A 20,932-nucleotide genomic window follows, 5' to 3' on the forward strand; every position below is an offset into this window, starting at 1 on the left:
AACGCAGCGCGGCGCGTCCCCCGCGCTGGGCGGTGGCCTCAGACTGCGGCCAGGCCGGGCGGCAGCGACCAGGAGCTGCTCCTCCAGCCTCCCCCCCCCCCTCCTTCTCCGCCGGCCGGCCGGAACGCGCCCAGAGCGGCAGGGAGAGGCCGGGCGGCGGCTGCCTGCGGGCCGGCAGTTCGCGCGCCAGGGCACAGAGGGGCCGGGTCACCCGGCGCTGCCAGCCCGGCGCTAAGCCCCGCCGACGTGCGCCCGGGGGAGGGCGGCGGCGGTGGTGGCTCCCCCCCTTCTCTCTTCGCCGCACGCAGGAAGTTTATCCGGCCGCGGCTCTCCCCGCCCTGGGCGCAGCGGCCCCGGCCCGGCGCCCCCCGAGGGAGGATTTAAGAGAAATACCCGCCCGGCGTGCCCGGCCGGGGGGCGCCTCCCGGTCCTGCAGCTGCCGGCGGAGCGAGTGGGGAGGGGGCGAGCACGCCGCAGCCCGCCCGCTCTCCATGCGCGGGGGCGGGGGCGCTGACTGCAGTGCCCGCTCCGGCGGCGGCGGCGGGCGGGAGGAGGCGGCCGCGCCCGGGCTGCAGCCCGCACCCCCCCCCCCCCCCCGGCTAGGCGGGCGGCGGCGCTGCGGGCGGCCCGGGAGCGCCCCCGGCGGCCACACCCCGTGGCGGGCCGGGGCCGGCGGAGGGGCGGAGGGAGGGGGCCGGCGCGGGGTGTCTCCGAGCCAGTTCTCGCGGTGCTGGCCAGGCTCAGCCTCCTTCCCCTCCCCGGCGAGCGGTGACTGTGCACGGCGGAGCGGGGAGCGCCGAGCCGGGCGCGGGGGGAGCCCGCGCCGCCCCGCCGAGCCAGGAGGGAGGCCGCCGAGCAGCCCGCCCGGCCCGTCCCGGCCCGTCCCGGCCGCTCTGCCCCATGCCCCAGCGGTACTGAGCCCGCCCGCAGCCCGAACATGGCCACCACGGCAACGTGCACCCGCTTCACCGACGAGTACCAGCTCTACGAGGAGCTTGGCAAGTACGGAGCCCGCTGCGCGCCCCGCGCCGCGCCGCGCCCCGCCGCCCGCCCCGGGCCCGGCCCCGGCCCCCGGCGGCGCTGCCCGGAGCCCCGCGCCGGTGACCCGGCTCTCCCGGCAGCCGGAGGAGGATTAGCTGCCGCGCTGTAATCCTGCTCTCGGTCCACCCCAGCGGCATCGCCGCCGGAGGGAAAGGTGTCTCCGTCCCCGGGTCGTCCCCGCCGCTGGATGGGGTGTCCCCGCAGCCTGTCTCGGGCTGCGCGCTCCTGTTGCACCCCGGGATTCCCTCCCTCTCCCCTTCGCCCTCCTCGGGACCGGGCTGCCGCGTCCTCCTCCCCGCACCGTCTCCCTGCTACACGTTGCCTTCAGCTGTTTCTGCGCTGGGACACGGCGCTGTTCCTGCCGCTCCGCGGTGCCTCGGTCCCCACTTCCTCGTCCCTGTGAAAGGACCAGGTGCTGCTGCAGCGCGCTTCTCCCTCCCGCTCTCTGCGCTTGTCTCTGCATTGGCAGACCTGCTGCTGCACCCTAGGACAGGGCTTTGCGGGGGGACCCTGGGGGGCAGGAAAGCGGCGGCGCGACGGCCGGAGTAGGACTGTGGGGACAGTGCGTTCCTGGGTGCTGCTGCTCTCCCCCTCCCTCCCTTTCTGCACCAACTGCCGGGCTCTGCTGCATCTCTTCTCGCCAGCCCGGTGTCCCCGTCCTTCCCCACACTGCTGCAGCCGCGTGTCACCAAGCCCGGGCCCCGGTGCTGGTGCTCACCTTGCTGCTTATTGGTTTGTATGTAGAGGCTGAGGAAGGGGAGAAAAAGGCAGGACTCTACAGTGTCGGGAGGATTCAAGCTATTTTAGGCTATCTGTAGGGGCTAAGTGTCTTCTGGAGCCCTTGTGCAGCTTCTGTTCCCCTTTCTTATACTTTAAATATGTACGTTTGACCATAGACGCGCGTTCGCATTTCTGGTCTGAAGGACTTGGAATTTTCTGCCAGTTTTCTCTTACTTGTCCTTTTCCCCATTTTGGATCTTTCCTGTAAACCAGTTGTTACTCTTTTCCCACCCTGTTTTAATGTTTTTTAAAAAAAGAAGAGACTGCTTTCAAGCGCTTGTCTGTGTATTCCTGTAGATTTTGAGTCCCTATCTTTTCACCTTGTTCTCTGTTGTATTATCTCTTTTTTTCCTCACAGAAATCCTTCTTCCCTCCCTCTCAGACCTCTTCTCCAAGTGGCTCTTTGGAATAGTTGTAATAATATCAATAGTTCCAGCTTGAGAAAATGTACAAAGCCTCGTAGCTTCCTACTCACTTCATTAATAGGTACATGCTTATCCCCATTTTGCAGGTGGGTAGAGAGATGTAAGAGAACTAGTAACTTCTGCAAAGCGTTGTAGCGATTTCGTGACCGAGCTGGCACTTGAACGTGGGAGAAATGAGTCCTGGTTGTCTGATGTAACTGCTGGGGATACTGTCTTCGGAAGATGGACTTACTGGCTAGTGCTTGCAGCGTCGTTCTGGGCTGCTTGTCTCCTGTTCATCAATCCTTTCATGTCCTGTTTCTGTGCCCGTATGGTCTCTCTCTCCCTGCACAGTGTGCTGTTCTTACTGCGCTGTCTGTGAGGGGGCTTGAGGGGTCTTCAGGAAGCTTGAGTACATGTAGACTAGGTTTTATTTGCTGATCAGACAGCATGCACTGTTCATCAGATTCTCATGTGTTGTCCCTCCTCTGTTATGTCGTCTGCCCTGTCCTTAATCTGGTCTGCTCTGGGGATAGAAATTGCTGCTATTGTATTCTCATTTTCAGTTTCATAGCTCCTACCCTCTTTATTTTTCTTCTAGGGGAGCCTTCTCTGTGGTCCGCAGATGTGTAAAGAAGAGTTCATCACAGGAATATGCTGCAAAAATCATCAACACCAAAAAACTGTCAGCCAGAGGTTAGTGTCTCGATCTACCCTTCTTCCTTTTATTAATAGAAAACACTTCACTGGAGTCAAAGCTGTAATAAGTTTAAGGGATCTGTAGTTGCGTGTCTCAGTCATTATTTCAGCATTACAAAATAATTGAGTTGTGTGGCAAAGAGGAGATTGAAAGGAGGCAGCATAGGATGGTAGGAAAAATTCCTGTACCTGGAAATGGGTACTCTGTGAAGCGATGTTGTCTTTTTTTTCTTTGAGATTTTTCTTCTGCAAGTTGAGCTAGAGGTATGTTTATAGAAGATTTATGTATGTGTGTGTGTACCAATCACTCATAATAAAGAGAAGTGTTGGAGACTGATTTTGCTGAATGTCTTTTCTACCTAGGAGATCTGTCTTACCAGAACAGATGTGATTATTTTTTTTTGAAGGATAGATGCTATATGCCTTGCTCCTTTCATGCTGTAGTTAAACATGGTGTGTTTGGAAACTAACAAGGTTGCCTTCAAAGACTGAAGTAGGCTGGATGGAGAAATCTTGTGAATTTGACTTCTCAACAAATTAGAACAAGCATTTTTTGGTTTTGTTAGTCCTGGAGCCTTCCAAAACCTGAGAACAGACTGTAGTCTTATGAAAAGAGAAAAAATCTTAACTCTTCCCCCAAGCTGTTGGTCTTCTGTTTTCCAGGGACATATGTATGCACAAAGGGTAGTGTACCTTGTGTATCTTCTAGTGTGTAGGGAACCCTTACAGGGATTAAAGTTGCTTTGTGGGTGGGGTGGATGAGTAGGAGAATGAGAGAAACTGAACTGCGGTAAAAGGTGCTGAAAGCAGAGTGCAACAAGTTGAGATGCTAGAGGTGACTTGTTTCTAGAAGAGGTGAACAAGACAAGATCTAAGTCTGTAGAGGCCTTTCAGATTTGATAAAATGAATGTCTTAAGGCCCTTGACTGTCTTACTAGTTGAATAGATGGCTTAATAGGGGGGTTGACTGAGAAATGAAAAAAGAGCGGGAGGAGGAGGCAAATGATCTTGATAAATCATTGGGAAATGAAGAATGTTTTGCCTAATCCCTATAAAAGAGAAAAATAGAATATGTATTCTCTCTTTTGCTGGAATGTGAAATGTGATGATAAGAGCAGAAGACAGCTTGAAGAATGGTGAAAAATTTCCATTTACTGTGGTTTGTATCAGTAGTAGAGTGTGCAGTGCCATGAAGGTTGATTTTTTTTTTTTTTTTTTTTTTTTTTGACTTAACGGAAGTAAGCATATGTGATAATGTGGTGTTTTGGTATCTAGCTTGTGTGAGGTCATGTTGAGGACCAACCAGCGGAGCCCTAGGTTGTTTAGGAGATGGCTGCAGATCCTATGAGAATTGGTGTCCCCTCCATGGTCAGGTGACAGTGCCTGCTGATGTAGATGGGATATCCTATCTCCTGAGTTCAAAATTAGTTCAACTTAATATGGGAGAGGTTCAAAGGATGGCTTTGCTTTGCTGACAGCCATTAATGATGTGTTCGCTCCACAGAGTTCCCTGTCCATCCTCTAGTGAGGACTAAAGCTCAGGAGAGCCATCTTCTCAGATGCTAGTGGACACAAGCCTACTTAGAGGAGGGAGGGGGTAGCTTGATAAACTGATTGCAAATGAGAAACCGTTTTCTTACAAAGGAGGTGGTATTGAAGTTAACTCTGGAGATAAGAAAAATTGGGAAAACAGCAGGATGAATACAGTTGAAACAAAATTCAGAAACATATTAGCAGAAGTCCAAAAGTAACAGAACAACTGATGGAGTCAGTTTTTAAGTGTTCGGGCACCTAATGAGTTACAGAGGGAGCAATATATGGATTCTAATTGTTTTTCATATTAAGGTGATGATGGTTTTATGACCCAGCAAGTAGGAAAAGTAAGTATGGGTGCATACAGGCCGTGTTTTGATCTACTACTTACTTTCTAGATCTCATACCTTCCTGTTTATAAAATACGTTAAGGATACTGGCCTGGTCATCAGCTACATAACTTGGGGCAGCTGGCAATGATTTACTTGCAAAGGTATTGGTTAGGTAGAGGGTAAGTGTGGGGAGAGCCAAGAAAGGGAATGGACATTTCTGCTAGTACAGAAGAATGTCAGAAACAGGGACTGATCAGGTTTCGTTGCAGTCTTATCTGAGGACTAAAGAATCTGTATTTACAGTGAAGAGTGGATGGTGACTTCAGCTGAATATATAGGTTCCTCAGTTATTCCAGCTGTGTTTGCTGATAGCTCAAGTGGTTAGTACAAAAAGGGACCGAATATTTTGATCGGAACTTATTGAATTCACCTTGGAATAGGTCTTTAAAGCACTGAAGGAAAAATGCATGCTATTTAGACATTGCAGCTGTAAATCAGTGATTAGCGAGATTTGATTCAGCAACCTGAAAATGAAAGTTTCAGGGAAAGGCATTTTAGAAAGCTGTCTCCCGCGGGAGGAGAATTACGGTGTTAATTCTGCAGTATCCTGGATATATGTTGGCTGATGCTTCCTTTCCCCAAGCTGGCACTTCTCCCTGGGGAGGCCATGTCTCTGCCCAGCACTACGTACGAACAGGGCTTTCAGGTGCACCCAACTGCATGCCTGTCTGTTGCGCAGATTAACCAACCCACCCTCCTGACCTGCCTCCTGCGCTCTTGGTTTTCTTCTAGGCTTGGTCACAGTGCCAGAATATTGCCTCATGTAGGAACACCCTGCCTCTCTCCAACTTAAGCATAGCTACATTTAACATTTTGTACCTTCTCTAGCAGAATTTGAACCTGTATGTAATAATTGCTACTTCAAGAGTCAGTGTCTTGCTGTTGCTGAGAAGTATTTGTAGCCCATTGCTGCTTCACAGAAGTTTTGCCTGCTGTAGTGCTTCACTTGGTTATGTCCAGGGAAATAGTAACAAAGCCTTGCTCTCCTTCTGTGGTACTTACAGTTACCTTTATTTTTCAAGATTCTTGATGAAGAAATGCTAGGTAGCTGACTGGGAAGTGCTGAATAGCTTATTGTACAAAGCTAAAAAGGAGGAAGAGGGACACTTCAGGGTTATTTGTATGCATTTAAAGGGTTCTGTATTACTTGACATGTTTATCAAACTGTTTTCTTAAAGCAGTAAAGAGTTGAAGTGGCATGGTGCTGTTACAGGGCTTTTCTGTGAAAGCAAGGAGGATGAATGTGGTGCTGGTCTTTGTGAAGGGCGGTCCTAACAACTTCAGTCTAGTAAGCTTTGTAAAACACAAAGTCAGATGTTGAGAGGAGAGTCTGTTTCTCTATTGTTTATGATTTTTGGATGCCTGTTCTCTCTCTTTTTTAATAAATCGTGTCAGTAAGAGCTGGTCTAGATTAAAATTCATATTTCTGCTTTAATGAAGTATTTGCTATTATTCATATTGTGTTGATGCTTAAGACTGCCCAGTGAAGAATGTGCCAAGAACTTCAATGTTAAATAGGGGCCACATGCTTGTGGAAAGGGAGGGGAAGCAGACTTCACCTCAGTCAGCATTCAGCTGACATATAAGAGCAGTGGTTATTACACATGGGGGAAATACAGTGCTTCAGTCATCTGAAGTTCCTATGGGATTGAACGCACAGGCTTTTACCAGAGCTACAGGTAGAGGGAAGTAATAACTGTAATTGTTTGGAAGTTGTTTTGTGGGTCACCAGAATGCTTTTTGAAGATGAAAATTCATAAGAAGTAGTGCTTCAGTTCCTAGACAGCAGTGAAGTTCAAATAAAATAAAATTGCTTGCAGTGATCAAAAGGATCAAGAGAGTAGCAGTTGCTTTAGTAGCAGTAGGGAAATATCCAGGATTTGACTCTCCAGCATGTAGTTTAAGAGATAGTCCTGCGTTGGAAGGAGGTAGGCAGAGCTCTATTGTCGTAATTTTTAGGATGTTGTTTATACCAAATAGTATATAGCGATCCTACCACCATGTGTGGGATTTTTGGCCCTTGTTTTTGTTTTGTTTTGTTTTTCTTGGGGGGGGGGGGGGAAATCTTTGTGCCTTATTACATCTATTGTTAAATTTCATTTGCTGCTGAAAATCTGTATCTTTCAACTCTTGCAAGTGACATCTCTGGATGGAAAAATGAAAAGCAGCTGCCTTGGAAGTTAGACCGCTTCACTGCTTGCTTATTGTGACTTTGCTCTTGCCTGTGGAATAAAGAGGTGGATTCTCTCCCTTGCTCTCCATCTTTCCAAATTTGTAAACCAGATTAAAATTTGCCCAGTCTACCCAGTTATTTTGTTGTTCCTGTAGGAGATTATGTGGATTGTGGGAGGAGCAGGGAATTACCTCTGTGTGTCAAACCCCGACAGGAAAAAAGCTCTCTCTTTACACTTCCAGCTCAGCTCTTTTTCGTACACCTCTCTTCTGGCTTTCAGTTCCGCAGTGGTTGCTGATTTGGGCTTTACAGTATGTTTTGTTGGAGGTGTCAGTAGTAGCTTCCCTGGAGACTGAAATGTTGAGCTGGAGTGTTGCAGAGGAAGTTTAGCAGCCCCAGTCCCTACCTTCTACCTTGCTCTGCTCAGTAAATGTTCTTAGCAGGTGTTTGCCTTCGGATTCTCTGGGACTGCTCCCGTGGCTGCCAGGTTTGAAGCCCCGGGGGTACCGCACAGCGGGCTGCGTTAGGTGGGCGCAGCGGTGGTGCAGTGCAGCCCGGCACCTTGGCTCCGGGGGAGAGCGGGGGGAGCCCGGCACGCCGCTCCCGGGGGGCTGCAGCGCGAAGCCGAACTCGTGTAGAAATGTGGCGTGCGGTAGGTGTCCTCTGTGCGTGCCCGGGCTTCTGGGCTGGGGACAAATGTCCTTCCGTGCAGAGGACGGCAGGGCAAACCGCGTCTGCTCAGCTGGAGTTGCGGAGCAGCCAAATCGGGTCTGGTCCCTTGGTGTGGGAGGGGGCTGCCCTTCCCGCAGGGCTGGCCTTTGGGCTGGGTGTGGAGAGCTGCCCTCGCCCCAGCTCCTCCTCCCGGCGCCGCCCGCGAGGAGCCTGAGCGATGCTGTGCTGAGGGGACGCACAGAGGAGGAGCTGAGCTGCAGTGAGGGCTGGGGAGTTGTGTGGAGGTCCTGGCGCACGTGGCGGGGGTCGGGAGCGGAGCAGAGGGCTGCGCCCCGCGGCGCGGCGGGGGCTGCCTGCGGGAGCGGGCGGCTGAACCTTCCGCTCTGCACCGCAGCGCACACGCGTGCGCGGGGGGGGGCGGGGGGGCTGCTCTGCTGATGTCACAAACTGCAGCCCGTTGCCGCCCGCCAGCAGCCTGCCTCCCCCTCCTCCTCCTCCCCGCCTCCGCCTGCAGCCCCCCGCGCAGGGGAAGAGGGGTTCGGGCGGTATGTGTGGCTAGGGGAAGCGCCACTGGGAGAGGAGGGCTGTGTGTAAAAGCAGAGACCCTGACCTTGGGGGACAGGCTGGGGCTGGGAGCTTGCTGGGGGCCGCCGGGGGTCAGCCTGGCTTTTCGGCCGCCCCCACACAAGGGCGCGGGCAGGAGAGCGCCCTGGCATGAGAGCCGGCAGAGATTGGCGGGGTGGCGAGCGGTGGAAGCCTTGCTAATGCTGTGGCTCGCGGTGGCCAGAAGCTGGCTTCCTCCCGCTGTGGATGTCGGTGATGGCTGGGGTTACCCCAGGTTGCCTCTCAGTTTACGCTGTATATTTTATAAAGGAGCTGGAACAGAGCAGACAGGATTTCAGCTCGTGTCTGTCTTCTCAGTGGTCACATTGAGTATTAAATTTCCAGCAGTAACAATGCGGGGGGGGGGGGGGGGGGGGGGCGGCAGTGGGCACACAGATTGGGCAGGAGCTCCTACTGCCTCCACGTGAAGTGGGAGAAAGGGGCTTGGCGAGAGCGTGGGGTTTCTTGTTTTCCCAATATAAACTGAATTTGTGTATGGCAGAGATGCGATTAGACATAACTCCTGTACGTGTCCCAAAGCCCTTGGCTCTAGAACATTTGCTCTGATCAGCGAGCCACGACTGCAGTATTTCCAGGTGTCTCTCCAGTGGAGAGTGGGATGTTGAGCACACTAAGTATTTGGGGCAATGTGAGCTACTTGAATTTCTTGTAAGAAGGATCAAGTGCAAAAGCTATGGGGTTTTTTTTGTTGGTTTTGGGGCGTAGAGTGGAAATTTCACTGCCTCCAAATTTAATCCCTCTTTGGACAGTACCAAAACCATCACTGCCAGAGGAGGACTCATCCATAGATCATAAAGAAATTTCTGAGGAGTGCTTCACCCACCCAAACAGTGCATTAGCACCACAGTTTTAGGAGAGGACTATGAAAATCTTCTTGTTCCCTTCCACACCCTGGAAGTATTTTAGTTTTTCTGGCCCTGCAGATTGGTTGAAGACAATTTTTAAAAGGGAAGCACGCCAATATAAAAATCTCTCTCCACTGTGCCACCTATGAGCACCATCTATCTGCTTCACAACCCTGACAACCAGGGCATCACTCCCTTTTTATTAATTCTGGCCTGTCACCTGTTTTGGTGTTTCAGGTGTTTCTTTTTCTTTTCTCTGATCTTGAAATCTCTTGATTTTCACCAAGATAACAGACTTTACAGAATTGTTAATTTGCCAGTGTTTGACTCTGGAATGAGATATTGCTGTTGGCTGGGACAGGGGAAGAGGGCACTATCAGCTGTCACCAGGATCACCAGTGCAGGAAAGAAGCCTTGAATGTTGTAAAAGGAAATGTGAAGAGTGACCCTTGTGTGTTTGCCTGCAACAGAAGTGATGTCAGTGCTCAAAGTAGTCATCCTGGGGAAAGCAGAGATGCATTGGTTTCTGATAGACAAATGCGTACTTAAGATTTTGAGGTGCTCACTTGATTTTTTTTTTTTTTTAGTGTATGGGGGAAATGTCAAGCTGTAACTTAAACAACTGTAGTTCCTGTTGGCTCTTATGACAATAAGCTTAATGCTTCAAAATGTGGGGTCCTATGAGTTATGCTGACCTCCGGTTCCTTTTTGTACCTTCTTAAATTTACTGTATTTAAATATCACTGTATACTTCTGTTACAGCTCCCCAGGCATTCTGGTATTGCTGCTTACATGATTTCTGGAGAACAGTAGCAGAATACTTCTGAAGAGATGGGCTGACAGTATCTTTAGAAATCAGCTTTTTGAACACTGAGGGTAGCTGAAGATCAGTGGGGCATGGATTTAGCTTTCTGGGGAAACTGAGTCTATAGTTGTTAGATTTTGATTCCTCGTAGCTTTTTCCACCAGTTATTCTCTGGCTCCCTTTCTTTCTGTTTTAATTTTGAATTTGTTTTAAATGTTCATTTGTCTCTTGTGGATTGGTTATTTTAACCAGTAATTGTATTAATCTATAATGCTTTGATTGAAAATATCCTTTTAGTAGTGCTGCTTTACCCTTTCCTTCCTCCCAGAGAATATTGCAGAATTCCTGTTGCTCCCACCTGTTAGATAAGCAGAGTGGCAAAGATGGTGGCTGGTGCAAGTGGCTAATTACTGATGTCTCTGAGAATAATTCAGAGATGTAAGGAGAGCTGGTTAATGGTGTATCTTGCCTTTTTGTGATGGGGTCGGGAAAGGAGGAAATAACTGGGGCTTTACTCCTGGTGTCAGGATCTATCTTGCTCTGCTTCTGGCAGAGTCAGAAGAATTCCCCGTCTGAGATGTGAGTAAATACAATGACCTTTCAGAGGATGTGTATATAGATGTGGTACTGTACTCTCAGCACTTTTGTGTTATGTTCCTGAGAGCATGTGTTACATATCTCCCCAAAGTGGTGACCTGCTGTCCTGCTGCTTCAATCCAAAGTTCCCATCTTGAGTTAGCTGTCTTCCAAGCACCCTCAGCCCTGGGCTGTCTCATCTTTCACGTGGCTGGTGTCTGCTTAGCACTGATACTGGGACAAGTCCAGGTTAGTGTCCTGCTTCCGAGAAGGGTTCTAGCTAATCTTTTCTTGTTGCTAGAAGGCACAGGTGATTTGGCTATTAAACACAAGACCCTTTTTCTCCGGGGCAGCAAAGGTAGCATGTGTCTTTGCAATGCTGTTGTTAGTGTGATTCTGTCAGAGTCTCAAAAATTGAGCTGAGAGCCATCTCAGGGAAAAGAGTAGGCATTGTGGGAATGAAGATACAGTTAATTTAAAAGGAAAACAAAACCCATGCAAACATATCTCTAGGGAAGGAAGGTGCCCGTGAAGATGAGCCTGGGAGTGGGCATAGCTCTTTGCAAGCCTACGGAGCCAAAGGCTAAATGGCAGAGAAGGCAGGGAGTGGCAGCCTGTCTGCTGTGGCAGAGCTGCTGGGTTATCTCTGGGGGGCTGTTGCTATGATGACAGTGGCAAACAGGGACTGAAAAATTTACCAGATGCATGTGAGCCAAAGGATTAAACTTTCTCATAGGAGGGAAGGGAGGGGAGGAGGAGGAGCGGGGGGCGGGGTGATGATGTATTAACGAAGGACAGCATCCTAGTGAGAAATACCAGGCTCACTCTCCTATAGCCACTGGGATGGTGATGGGGAATGTGGACTGGCATTCTTTCTCCAGTCTAAACTCTGGGCAATACTGCTCTGACAGATCCACTCTTTGAAGAGGAGGTGAATGCACCCTGCTTTCACTGGATAAATTGGCAGGATTTGCATTGTTTTGGCAAGTGAAATGTAAGAAGTGGGAAAAGATGGTGTCTGTTTTTTTCTGCCTTTTTTTCTATTCCCTATACCCACAAATAACTCTAGTTCTCTACCTTGTGCTTAGAGCTTTTCTGCATCAGAGTTGGTGCAAATAATCAAGTCTCAGTGTTGCCTGCAGGTTTCAGACTATCGAACATGAAGCTAATCAGCCTGCACTAGTGTTATCGATAATGCAAGGCTGTTGTAACTGAAAATGTCTGATGCAAAACCATGTCAGCACTATTAGGGCTAGTACTGGTCTTGACCCTGCATACTGCTTTTGTCCCTGCTGGCTTCCCTTCCCAGAGCTGGAGTGGTGTCCTCGCATATCAGAGCTGATAGCGTGAAGAGGAAGGCCTGGGTGATGAGCAGGTAGTGTGTAAGAGAGGCCAGGCTTGAGCAGTTTTCCCACCACTGGAGTCTGAGGGAAGTCCTAACACTGCCCTGTGCTGCAGCCTCCTTTGTGGAGGTTGACCATTATAAGGACTGGTCCTAGAAGAATTAGTCATTTGGCTGGGGAACGAGGAGCTGATGATGGGGTCTCTGCCCTCAGTGCCCCATAGCTCGAAAGGTGGTACCAGTTGGTTGTTTGCAGTACTACCTGTTATCATGGTAGCTTTTTTGCAGGCTGCCTCAGGAAAGACTTATGTCGTCATGCCTGGCAAATGTCTGTGCAGCAACACATATACTAGCATAAAATGTTTGTCTGGAGACTTAGTAAGATAGAATTGTGGTAATTAAAACTAGGTTTTTTTTCTAGAAGGGCTTCTTCAACTTAAAACTTTTATTTATGAAAGGAGACATTAGTATCTGTGGAAATTAGTGGTATAGGTCTTTCCTGCTAGTTCAAATCCCAGTGGGCCTTTTAAGCCCCTGTGAATACAGGCCATGAGTGAGAACAAAGATGTTAAGGCTCCAAAGCCAGTTCCTGAAAGCTTGTGGAAAGAATTCTTTCCTTTCCCTTCCCTCACTTCCACTCCTCTTCTAGGCACCCGAGATAGCTGGTGTAGGCTGCAGCTTGTCTAGTGGAGTAACTCAGTATTTGGATGTGCTTTATCTTCTGCTTTTACTGTGTCATCTCTGATAAGTCAGTTGGTGCAGACTGTGGTAAGTGATAGCCGTGAAGAGAGAGATGTCATTTTTTGATGCTGAAGACAACTCTCCTTTGAAGAAGGAGGAGGTTTTCTCAATCCCAGGGGAGCATTGAGAAAAGGAGAAGTGGTCTGACACAGCCTGAAGTCTGAAGTGAAAAGAGGAGGGAGAATAGCTTTAAATAAATCTTTAAACTTGAGTGCACAGTATTTTTTTCCTTCCTTTGAGCCCTCTTCTCTTACAGGTGGGATTGATCGTAAGGTAGCTCAAGAAGGTGAGTTTTTACCCTGACTTCTCTCTTGAAGGAGATTATTTCCTGAACCTGTTGCTTTGTTCCAAATCTGCCATACATTCCAGAGGGGTCTGCAGTTGGTGGTCTTGCTTCTAAGTGAGGGATCTCCTTGCCTGTGCAGCAGAATATAGTCTGTAAAGTTCCCTGCAGCTCTGGAGATGTGAGAGCTATGTGTGTTGATCCTGCTGCTGTGCTTGCTGCTAGAGACATGATATCATACACCTGACTTGAAATGTGACTTCAGAGGGGGTAGTCCAGTGCTTTCTCTGGGATGCACTTACTAGATGCACATTTCAAATAGCGTGGGTGCCCTGGAAGCTTTTACAGGGAAAACAGCTTGTTAAACCTCTTCTTGTATTGGTCTCCAGTGCCTGCCAAATATACTTAGCATTTCTACTGTAGTGGAGCAGCTGTCATTCTGAAAATGTCCATGTGTATCTTGGGTTTTTTCTCTTTTTTTCCCTCCTACCCCCTTGTGTAAAAGCATATAACATTTTGTGGGTGATGGGCCAAGAAATCACCCAGGGTGGCTGGAGGAAAAAATAGATGTGGAATAAGCAAGTTGTCTTTAGTGCCCACTGTAACCCACAGGGACTTGCTGGAAGGTTGTTCTTGGAGGCTCGTAGAGAGTATAGACTGGTGATGCCAAGCAGGAGTTCTTTCTGTTGTTTGCCTCAAGAGTTAGTATGCCGTTAAGTTTAATTTTGCCTGCCTCGGGGCCTCTCCATCTAAGCTTTGGGTATCAAATGTCCTCTGTTGAGATTGTGTTGGAGAGATTAGAAGACTTGAAGTTGCGCAGCTTTATTTTATAACTTGTGCCAGTGAAGAGACAAAGCTTGATCGTGACGGATGTGCTTCTTCAGTGCAAGTTAAAGTAGTGATTCATAGCTCTTGTGTTACTTTAAATATTCCTGATTTTTGGACTGCAGGATTGAAAAGTGACTTCCAGCTCTGCCCGTTTTTGTTTGACTGGTATGTCATCTGGCCTAGAATCTGCCAGCTCTGCAGATTAGGATATTGTGTTGTGTCTACTGCTTGTTATGAAGTTGCCCAGATAAAAATTTTTATTTGTTGCTTGATCAGTGCAGAGCAATGATCCACAGCCTTCTCTGTCTGAATTGCTCCTGCACTTAATAAGGATGATGTAGAGGAGTAGGCTGTTGGTCAGCTCATCCTTTCTGTGGAAGCACTTCTATAGCAGCAGACTGGGAGTCAAGCTCTCATAATGCACTTGTCTTCTCCAGACAGCCAAGTTCAGCATCAGAGATGTGAAAAAAAAGGAACAAGGTAGTTTGGTTTTTTGATAACCATTATCAAATACTGCTGACAAGTCCAGGGGACTCTCCCTGCTGCTAGCAGTTTATGTTGCTGCAGAGCTGGTTACCCAGCTTTAAAGAAGCGCATTATGCCTCGTTAACTCTTTGTGGCTGGGTACACTTAGTTTCTTCAGTAGTCCCAAAGCTGAGCTTAAAAACCTTTCCTGCCCACCACCTCACAAATGGTCAAGAAGTTGCTTGGCTTTCCTAGGTTTTTCAGCCTGCTTATCTCCCTCATGAAATCTGAAATGTTAACTGCTGCAGTTTTTTCTTGTTTGAAAAACAAGCTAAAACTCCTTCCCTATCTTGGAAACAAAACTCAGGTCTCACCAATGCAGTTAGCTTATCGGGGGGGGGGGGGGGGGGGGGGGGGGGGGGGCTGGCTTGGGAATGAGGAAACATGCAGCTCAACTGAACCAGAGGAATTTATATTCTTCCTTCTGCATCTCTGAAATCCTGGATCCTGCATTGCAGTAACTTGGCACTACCGAGACCTGCTTCCCTGCCACACTGTTACCTTGTCTGCTAACCAGCTGTAGTCTGATACTTATTTAGCCAGTTAATCCAAACCCACTGGCACCTGATGTGATCCACTGATGGGGAGAAGAGAGGAGCTAGTGTCCAGAAATGAGCTTACTTGATGGGATTTCTCTTTGTTAAGCTGTACACTTCAGGACCCTCTGTGCGTAGTGAGATCGAGACAGAGTTGCTGGAGTTCTTGCACAGGTCGCAGTTGCTGTGCGTGCAGTGGAGAGGTTGCTGGTATGGCTGTGTTGCCTTCGGAGCAGCTCCATGCCCTAGTCTCACTTACTGCATGTCCACTTTAAGAGGGTTCATCTGCAATGCAGCTGTTAGCAGGGAAGTTCTGTAAATCAAGAGGGAGCAAGTGCAAGCAAGCCCAGTGTCTGCAGTTGTGGCTGGGTCCTCCCCACAGCACCAGGAAACTTGTTTAGAAAGACTTTTTGCAGGAGGAGGAGGAGGAAGGGATGGCAGCACAGTGCTGATGCTAGGAGCCCCTCCTTTCTGTGCCTGTGTCTGCACCAGCTGCTCAGGAGCTGGAAAATGTGTGAAAAAGCATGCAGGAGTAGCAGCCTTGGAACTGAAAAATCCTGTCATGCTTTTTCCTCTTCTCACTCCGCCACAGAATCTAACCAGGTGTTTGCTTAGGACCGGTCCTGTCAGGATGTCTTTATTGCACACTCCTTTCTCAAACAGGATGTCCTGTTACAATTCGGAGCTTGTGAGCTTCTGCACGTGACTCAGAAGCACACAGAGGCCTCATGAGTCCCAAGTTTATTACTGTGCCCTCCTCCGTTGCACGGGTTGTCAGAGCGACCACTTGCTGGTACAAAGGAGTGATGCTGGTGACTTGTGGAGATGCTGTGATGCCAGGGAGGAAGCCCACAGATGGAGTCAGCTGGAGTGCCAAGGCTGTGCCGGTGTTGTACCTGGCTGGGGACAGCTGCTGAGTGACATCGTACAAGGATGAGGAGAGGGTCTACGTGCTGTGGTAGCCCTGCTGCAAGTGAGGCAGATGCACTGTCTGAGAGGGAGCTCAGCAAGGGTTGCAGCACCCAAGCGCATGTCAGGGAAGCTGGCTGGAGAGCGTGTGGCTTTGAGCACATGGCCGAGGAGTTGATGGCTTGCTGTTCTGCTCTTTCCCTGCCCCTCTGCTTCTCCAGTGTGTAGAAGCCCTTGGAAAGACTGCCTGGGTATCAGCTATGCCTGGGAGCACTTGTAGGATTGTTTGCTGGTTCCCTAACCACAAGTTTGTGAGGATATTCTGGTGAAGAAGGTCCTCCGTGGTTTCTACAGTTAAGTAGCTGGGAAATGTGATGCCTTCCCACAAAGATCCACAGGGGTACTTGGAGTTCCCTGGGCCAGAGCTGGAGAGGGCCCCACAGGACCTTCCTTAAAGGTGGCTGCAGGTGGGGAGGGTGCTTGCTCTTTTTCACTCTGGTGCTCAGCAGACAAGGCTCCCTCCTTCACTGCATTTAAAAATATTCTGGGTTTATACTTCCATTTCTTTATTCTGCTTCGGAAAGCATCTCCTATTGACAGTCATTGGTGATGTCGGAGAAATTGGTGTATGATTCACCACCTGCTTTTCCTCCTCTGTTTCCTCTCTGCCTCTCTTGTTTGTCTGGGCTTTTGTTGTCCCTCTTGTAATAACTGAATTGTGCTAACCATGTATAAGCAATGTTCCCTCCCCTTTTGCCGGGGGACTGGCTGACTTGTTGTAAGAAGTTATTTTTAGGGTTTGCTTCCTGGGATACTCTACCCGTGGCCAGTTATGGTGATGAAAATGTCACTGAGATGCAGAAAGGACTCACAACCCATTGCTATCATGCCTGATCTTTCTGTTGTAAGGGTGTTCATGGGGGACATGAGTCCCTTACCACTACATCATCTGTAGGTGATAGCCTACCTGTAGGGAGATAGCCGCAATGACTGTGCAGCATGACTCCTTGTGAAAAGCAGACTGAGCTTCCAGGGTGATAGGTTATGTTGCAACTGAATTGGCCCAGGGGAAAAGAAAAAGGAAAGGAAAAAAAAAAAGTGCCTTTCTTTGCTTGCACTAGAGTTTGTTTCTGCCCTTTTTCTTTTTTGTACATAGGGATGTCAGTGCTGCAGAGCTCTGTGTCGGTGTACAGGGCTGTCCCTAACAGGCAATTTGCTCCTTGTACTGGATGTATTAGGTTGCACTGGGTTGCTGCCAAATGCCTGGTCTAGACTAGAGGAGAAGGTGTGTGCTTATTCTTTTTAAACGCTTCTCTTACCCCAGATCTGCTGCTTGTAACACCTGAAAAAGTTGATTTTTATGGCAGCTATAGCTAGCAAAGCATGAATGTAGTACAAACAAATTACAGAGCCCAGCTGAATGAGGCCACAGGTTGACAATGTGAAGTCTCTGGTGACAGTGTTGGTTTAAGGAGCACCTGCCTCTTTTTCTGGAGATGTCTGTTCACTTCTCTGTATCACAGCAAGTCTCTTTCCTTTTCCTTTTGGATCAAGAAACCAAGCTCAGAAGAACCCTTCAGTAAGGAATTATTGTAGTGGTGGGGATGGGAAGGCATTTGGTTTCCAGATACATTTCTCAGAGCAGCCATAGAAGTGGTTGCTTGGGTGTAACTCTGGGAACCAGGATCTCCTGCAGTTGCGCATGTGGAGTGGTGTGTTAGTGCACCAGACCACGCACCAGCTGGTGGTGTGGAGATAGCTCTTGTGTGCCTATATTGTACTCCTGGAAGAGAGTATGGGGAGCAGAGACCCCTGAGTGGCTTTGGATCGAGGTAACGGGGAATATTAACGTGATTTTCAGGCCTGATGCCATTGGGACTATGAAACTGGGTGGCTGTGGTGCAGGGGTGGTGGCAGCAGTCTTGAGGGGGTGAGTGCTGTGCTGTGCAATGCGCAGCCTTGCCAGCTGCCCGAAGGGGAGCCTGGTTACAGAAAGATTGGGAGACACTCCTTCCTGACTAGATAGGGTCTTCAGATTTACCAGTGCTTAGAAACTGTTTTGTGTATGTTTTGAAGCAATCCTTACACTTAAAGTTGCTTTAGTGAGTGGTAACTTTTCCTCTTAAAATGTCTTCTTGCTGTCTCACTTCTATACAGTATCTAGAAGTGCGTTTGCACTTTGCATCCACATGATCGAATTTTTGGACTCTTCAGGAGCTGGAAGCAGCCATGCTGTCGCTTTCCTCCCATGCCTCCTGTTTCTAACTGCTGTGGGGACTTACTGATACATGGTGCATTTTGCCCTTTTGTATAGAAGTGTTTTGGTGGCTCTGCTATAGGTGATATCTGGTGTGGCGCATACGTGTGTTTTAAGTCTTCTCTGACTGAAATTTCTTGGTAGCCTGTTCTGTATTTACAGCTTTCTCTGCTTAATTTAAAGTTATCCTAGTATTGCTAGGGGAACTTAGTCTTAAAATAGATGGTTTGGCCTTTTTTTTTTTTTAATTATTCTAATCCTCTGAGGCTTGGTGTTTCTTCTTGTCAGAAGAGCGTATTTTGACAGAGGTATTATCTCTTTTTGGAGAGGAGTCATTCAGCAGTTGGATGCAGAACCATTCATCTGTGCCCTCAAGAAGATTTTTTTCATTTAGTTTACTCCTCTCATTTGTGTCCCTCAGATACCAAATCAAGGCAACATTTTCAGCAGACTTCCCTCTCTCAACTGGTTGGAACAGCTGAAAAATAAACAATGAATGTAGGCTTGCTGTTGTGTAGACACAGGCCCCCCAACATGTCTCATGCAGTCAAGAATGGCGTTCTGCTGCATACCAGTGTTAGAAGCATGCAGAAATTCTGTGTTTGTGTTTTCCTCCTCAGCTTTCATCATTTGGGTTCAAACATAGATTTTCTTGGTGCATTCAAAAGAAATCCAACTGTTTCATGACCAGTGGCTGCATTATTGTATAGCATTTTATTCAAGGGCCACATTATACAGATATGTTGGTGGAAAACTAGGGGCTGGATGCAGTCAGTCTGCAGGCTTGGACAGCCCTGACGGTGGTGGCTGAATTGAAGTGTGTCGGGCTTGTATGAGAAGGAGCCTGCATAGCCCCTCCTGCCCAGGACAGATTTATGGTTTCTGTTCATATGTTGGCAAAAGTGGAGTCAATGGCAGGAACTTCCTCTTCCAAGTAGGGTTTTTCCCTAGGTGTTTTTAGAACTTTGCTCTCTCTGTGAAAGGGGATGGGTATTTAGTCTTGTTCTCCAGGAGTTTGATTCCCCCCACCCCTTGTCCTTGCACTGCACTGTGCTCTTCTGCGCCGCCATGAAAATGTTTCTGCAGCTTTATTTAGCTATGTACCCTTAGTCTTGCTTTGTTGTTTCCCCCATCAACTATGTAATGCATCAATAGCTTTCATTAAGCATCCTTTATACTCCCAGTACCACTACTGGGCAGGGAAGTATTAGCCCTGTTTTACACTTAGAAATACTGAAAGAGATGCAAATTTTAAAGTGCTTTCCAGAACACATCGCAATTAGCCATAACAAGTTAGGAAAAGAGTCCAAGTCATATTCTTTGCTATAACAGTGATAAGAAGAGTGTAGGTAGAAAAAAGACTGTGAGCATTTGGCAGGAAAATAGCATGGGCTAAAGCATGTAGTATTAAGAGGAGTTGTAGTCTAGTTTGGTTACAGGAGTAAGACTGTGGCGTGTTCCTTGTAGTACTTTTCCCCTGATTTACTTATTGTTTATGGAATACAGCTCTGAAATATGCCGTTGGGCATGCCTTTGGATTCTCTACCTTTCTATTATTTCTCTGGGTGATAAGAGACGGTTTGAAAACTAGAGGTAATTGCTGTTGGTAGAGAAGGCTCTTATACAGATGACAGTAAACAGCACATGATTTTTTTTGTGTGTGTGTTTGTGAAGAATGATCAGAAAAAGTAAAGGAGATCACCTAGATATAAAATTGTTTTCTTGTATCAGTCATAACTACAGGAATGGGGACACCTGCAATGGGTTGCTTTCTGAAGTGTGTTAGAGTAAGGTGGCAAAAATGAAAATTTAGCTCTCCAGGATTAGCAGCTGTACCTAAGAGTGGAAATAAGAGCAATCTTATGACAAGAATTTAGATAAATTCTAAAACTGGCTGCATTTCAGGATCCAAGTAATTAAGTCAGTTGTGAAAATTTAGATTAAGGGATGCTGTCAGAAAACTGTTCCCATTCCCCACTCACTGTCTCTTTGGCTAACTAATCAGTCTGTTTGTGCAAAGGTTTCCTACCTCCCAGAGAATTTGTAAACATTCACGTTAATGGTTAAGACATTTGAAGTCTTTCCAAAGGAAACAGCTGTAGATTCACAAGGTATACTGCCGCGAGCCCTCTTGATCACACGATAATGTCAAACTAATATGAAGTCTTCAAGAGTAGAACATCCTTTGCCGCCCAGGGAGAAATAAAATCTTGGATGCATTTAAGAAGATTACTGTTAGCTCCTCAGAAGGAATAATGAGAAGTTATGGGACAGAACAGAAGACCTATCATTAACTGAAAGCTGGTTTAGGGGAGGCAGTAAAAAATGGGAGAGAATGACCAGAAGGCTATTCTACACTTAATAGTGTGTGTGCTGGGGATACTGCTCTCATTTCAAATAGTGTGATTCAGGTTTTGTTTAGAAGGCAGTTAGAAACCATGCTGCGGAGGTGTTGGAAGGAGTATCCATATGAGTGGGGGAGTGGAGGGAAAAGGAAAATACTAGGGAGAGGTGGAATGTGATTAAGGTTAATTAAAGTGTGCTGTGTGAAAACTAGTTAGGTGTTCTTGTGTGCCCTTTCTGTTATGAGACAAATGTGATTATGCAACAAATTGGAAATTTATCTTTTCAATAATTCATTTCAAACTTTCTGCCTTGAGAAAAATACCATAGTTTGGGGAAAAAAGCATGAGAAACTTGTGTGTAATTAAAGTCGGCATATTTGGAGAGGAATTATTTTTAAAAACTAAAGGGTTTACAGACTTATTTCTTCAGGTTATTTGTATTTGGCACTGGGAAATTAATCTCTTCTCCCCTTTGTACAGGATGACTGGGACAGTCCTGAAACATAGATCCGTGTCTCTGTTTTGTTTTGGTTTTTTTTTAATTGACGGTTGTTTTCTTCATAACTTCAGAGAAGAATACAAGCTTCCCTTTGGAGATGCACCCTTTCCTAGCACCACAGCA

General features: G+C 47.8%; 1 protein-coding gene across 21 annotated transcripts in view; it reads left to right on the top strand.

Moving 5' to 3' along the window:
- The first annotated feature begins 727 nt into the window (after positions 1-727).
- Positions 728-20,932, top strand: part of CAMK2G (calcium/calmodulin dependent protein kinase II gamma) — a 122,358-nt gene continuing 102,153 nt past the window's right edge. For 4 of the 21 annotated variants that reach the window (XM_074874614.1, XM_074874609.1, XM_074874611.1 and 1 more), the window contains exons 1-2: positions 740-1,002; positions 2,827-2,921. In XM_074874614.1, coding sequence (XP_074730715.1) covers positions 938-1,002; positions 2,827-2,921 — 160 coding nt within the window. In that variant the 5' untranslated portion in view covers positions 740-937. Of the gene's footprint in view, positions 1,003-2,826; positions 2,922-17,941; positions 18,000-20,932 lie in introns of those variants that run through there. The other 17 variants (XR_012629653.1, XM_074874622.1, XM_074874625.1 and 14 more) reach the window with 10 other exon arrangements.

The sequence above is a fragment of the Strix uralensis genome, chromosome 7 (genome assembly GCF_047716275.1).
Source record: "Strix uralensis isolate ZFMK-TIS-50842 chromosome 7, bStrUra1, whole genome shotgun sequence".
NCBI classification, from domain to species: Eukaryota; Metazoa; Chordata; class Aves; order Strigiformes; family Strigidae; genus Strix; species Strix uralensis.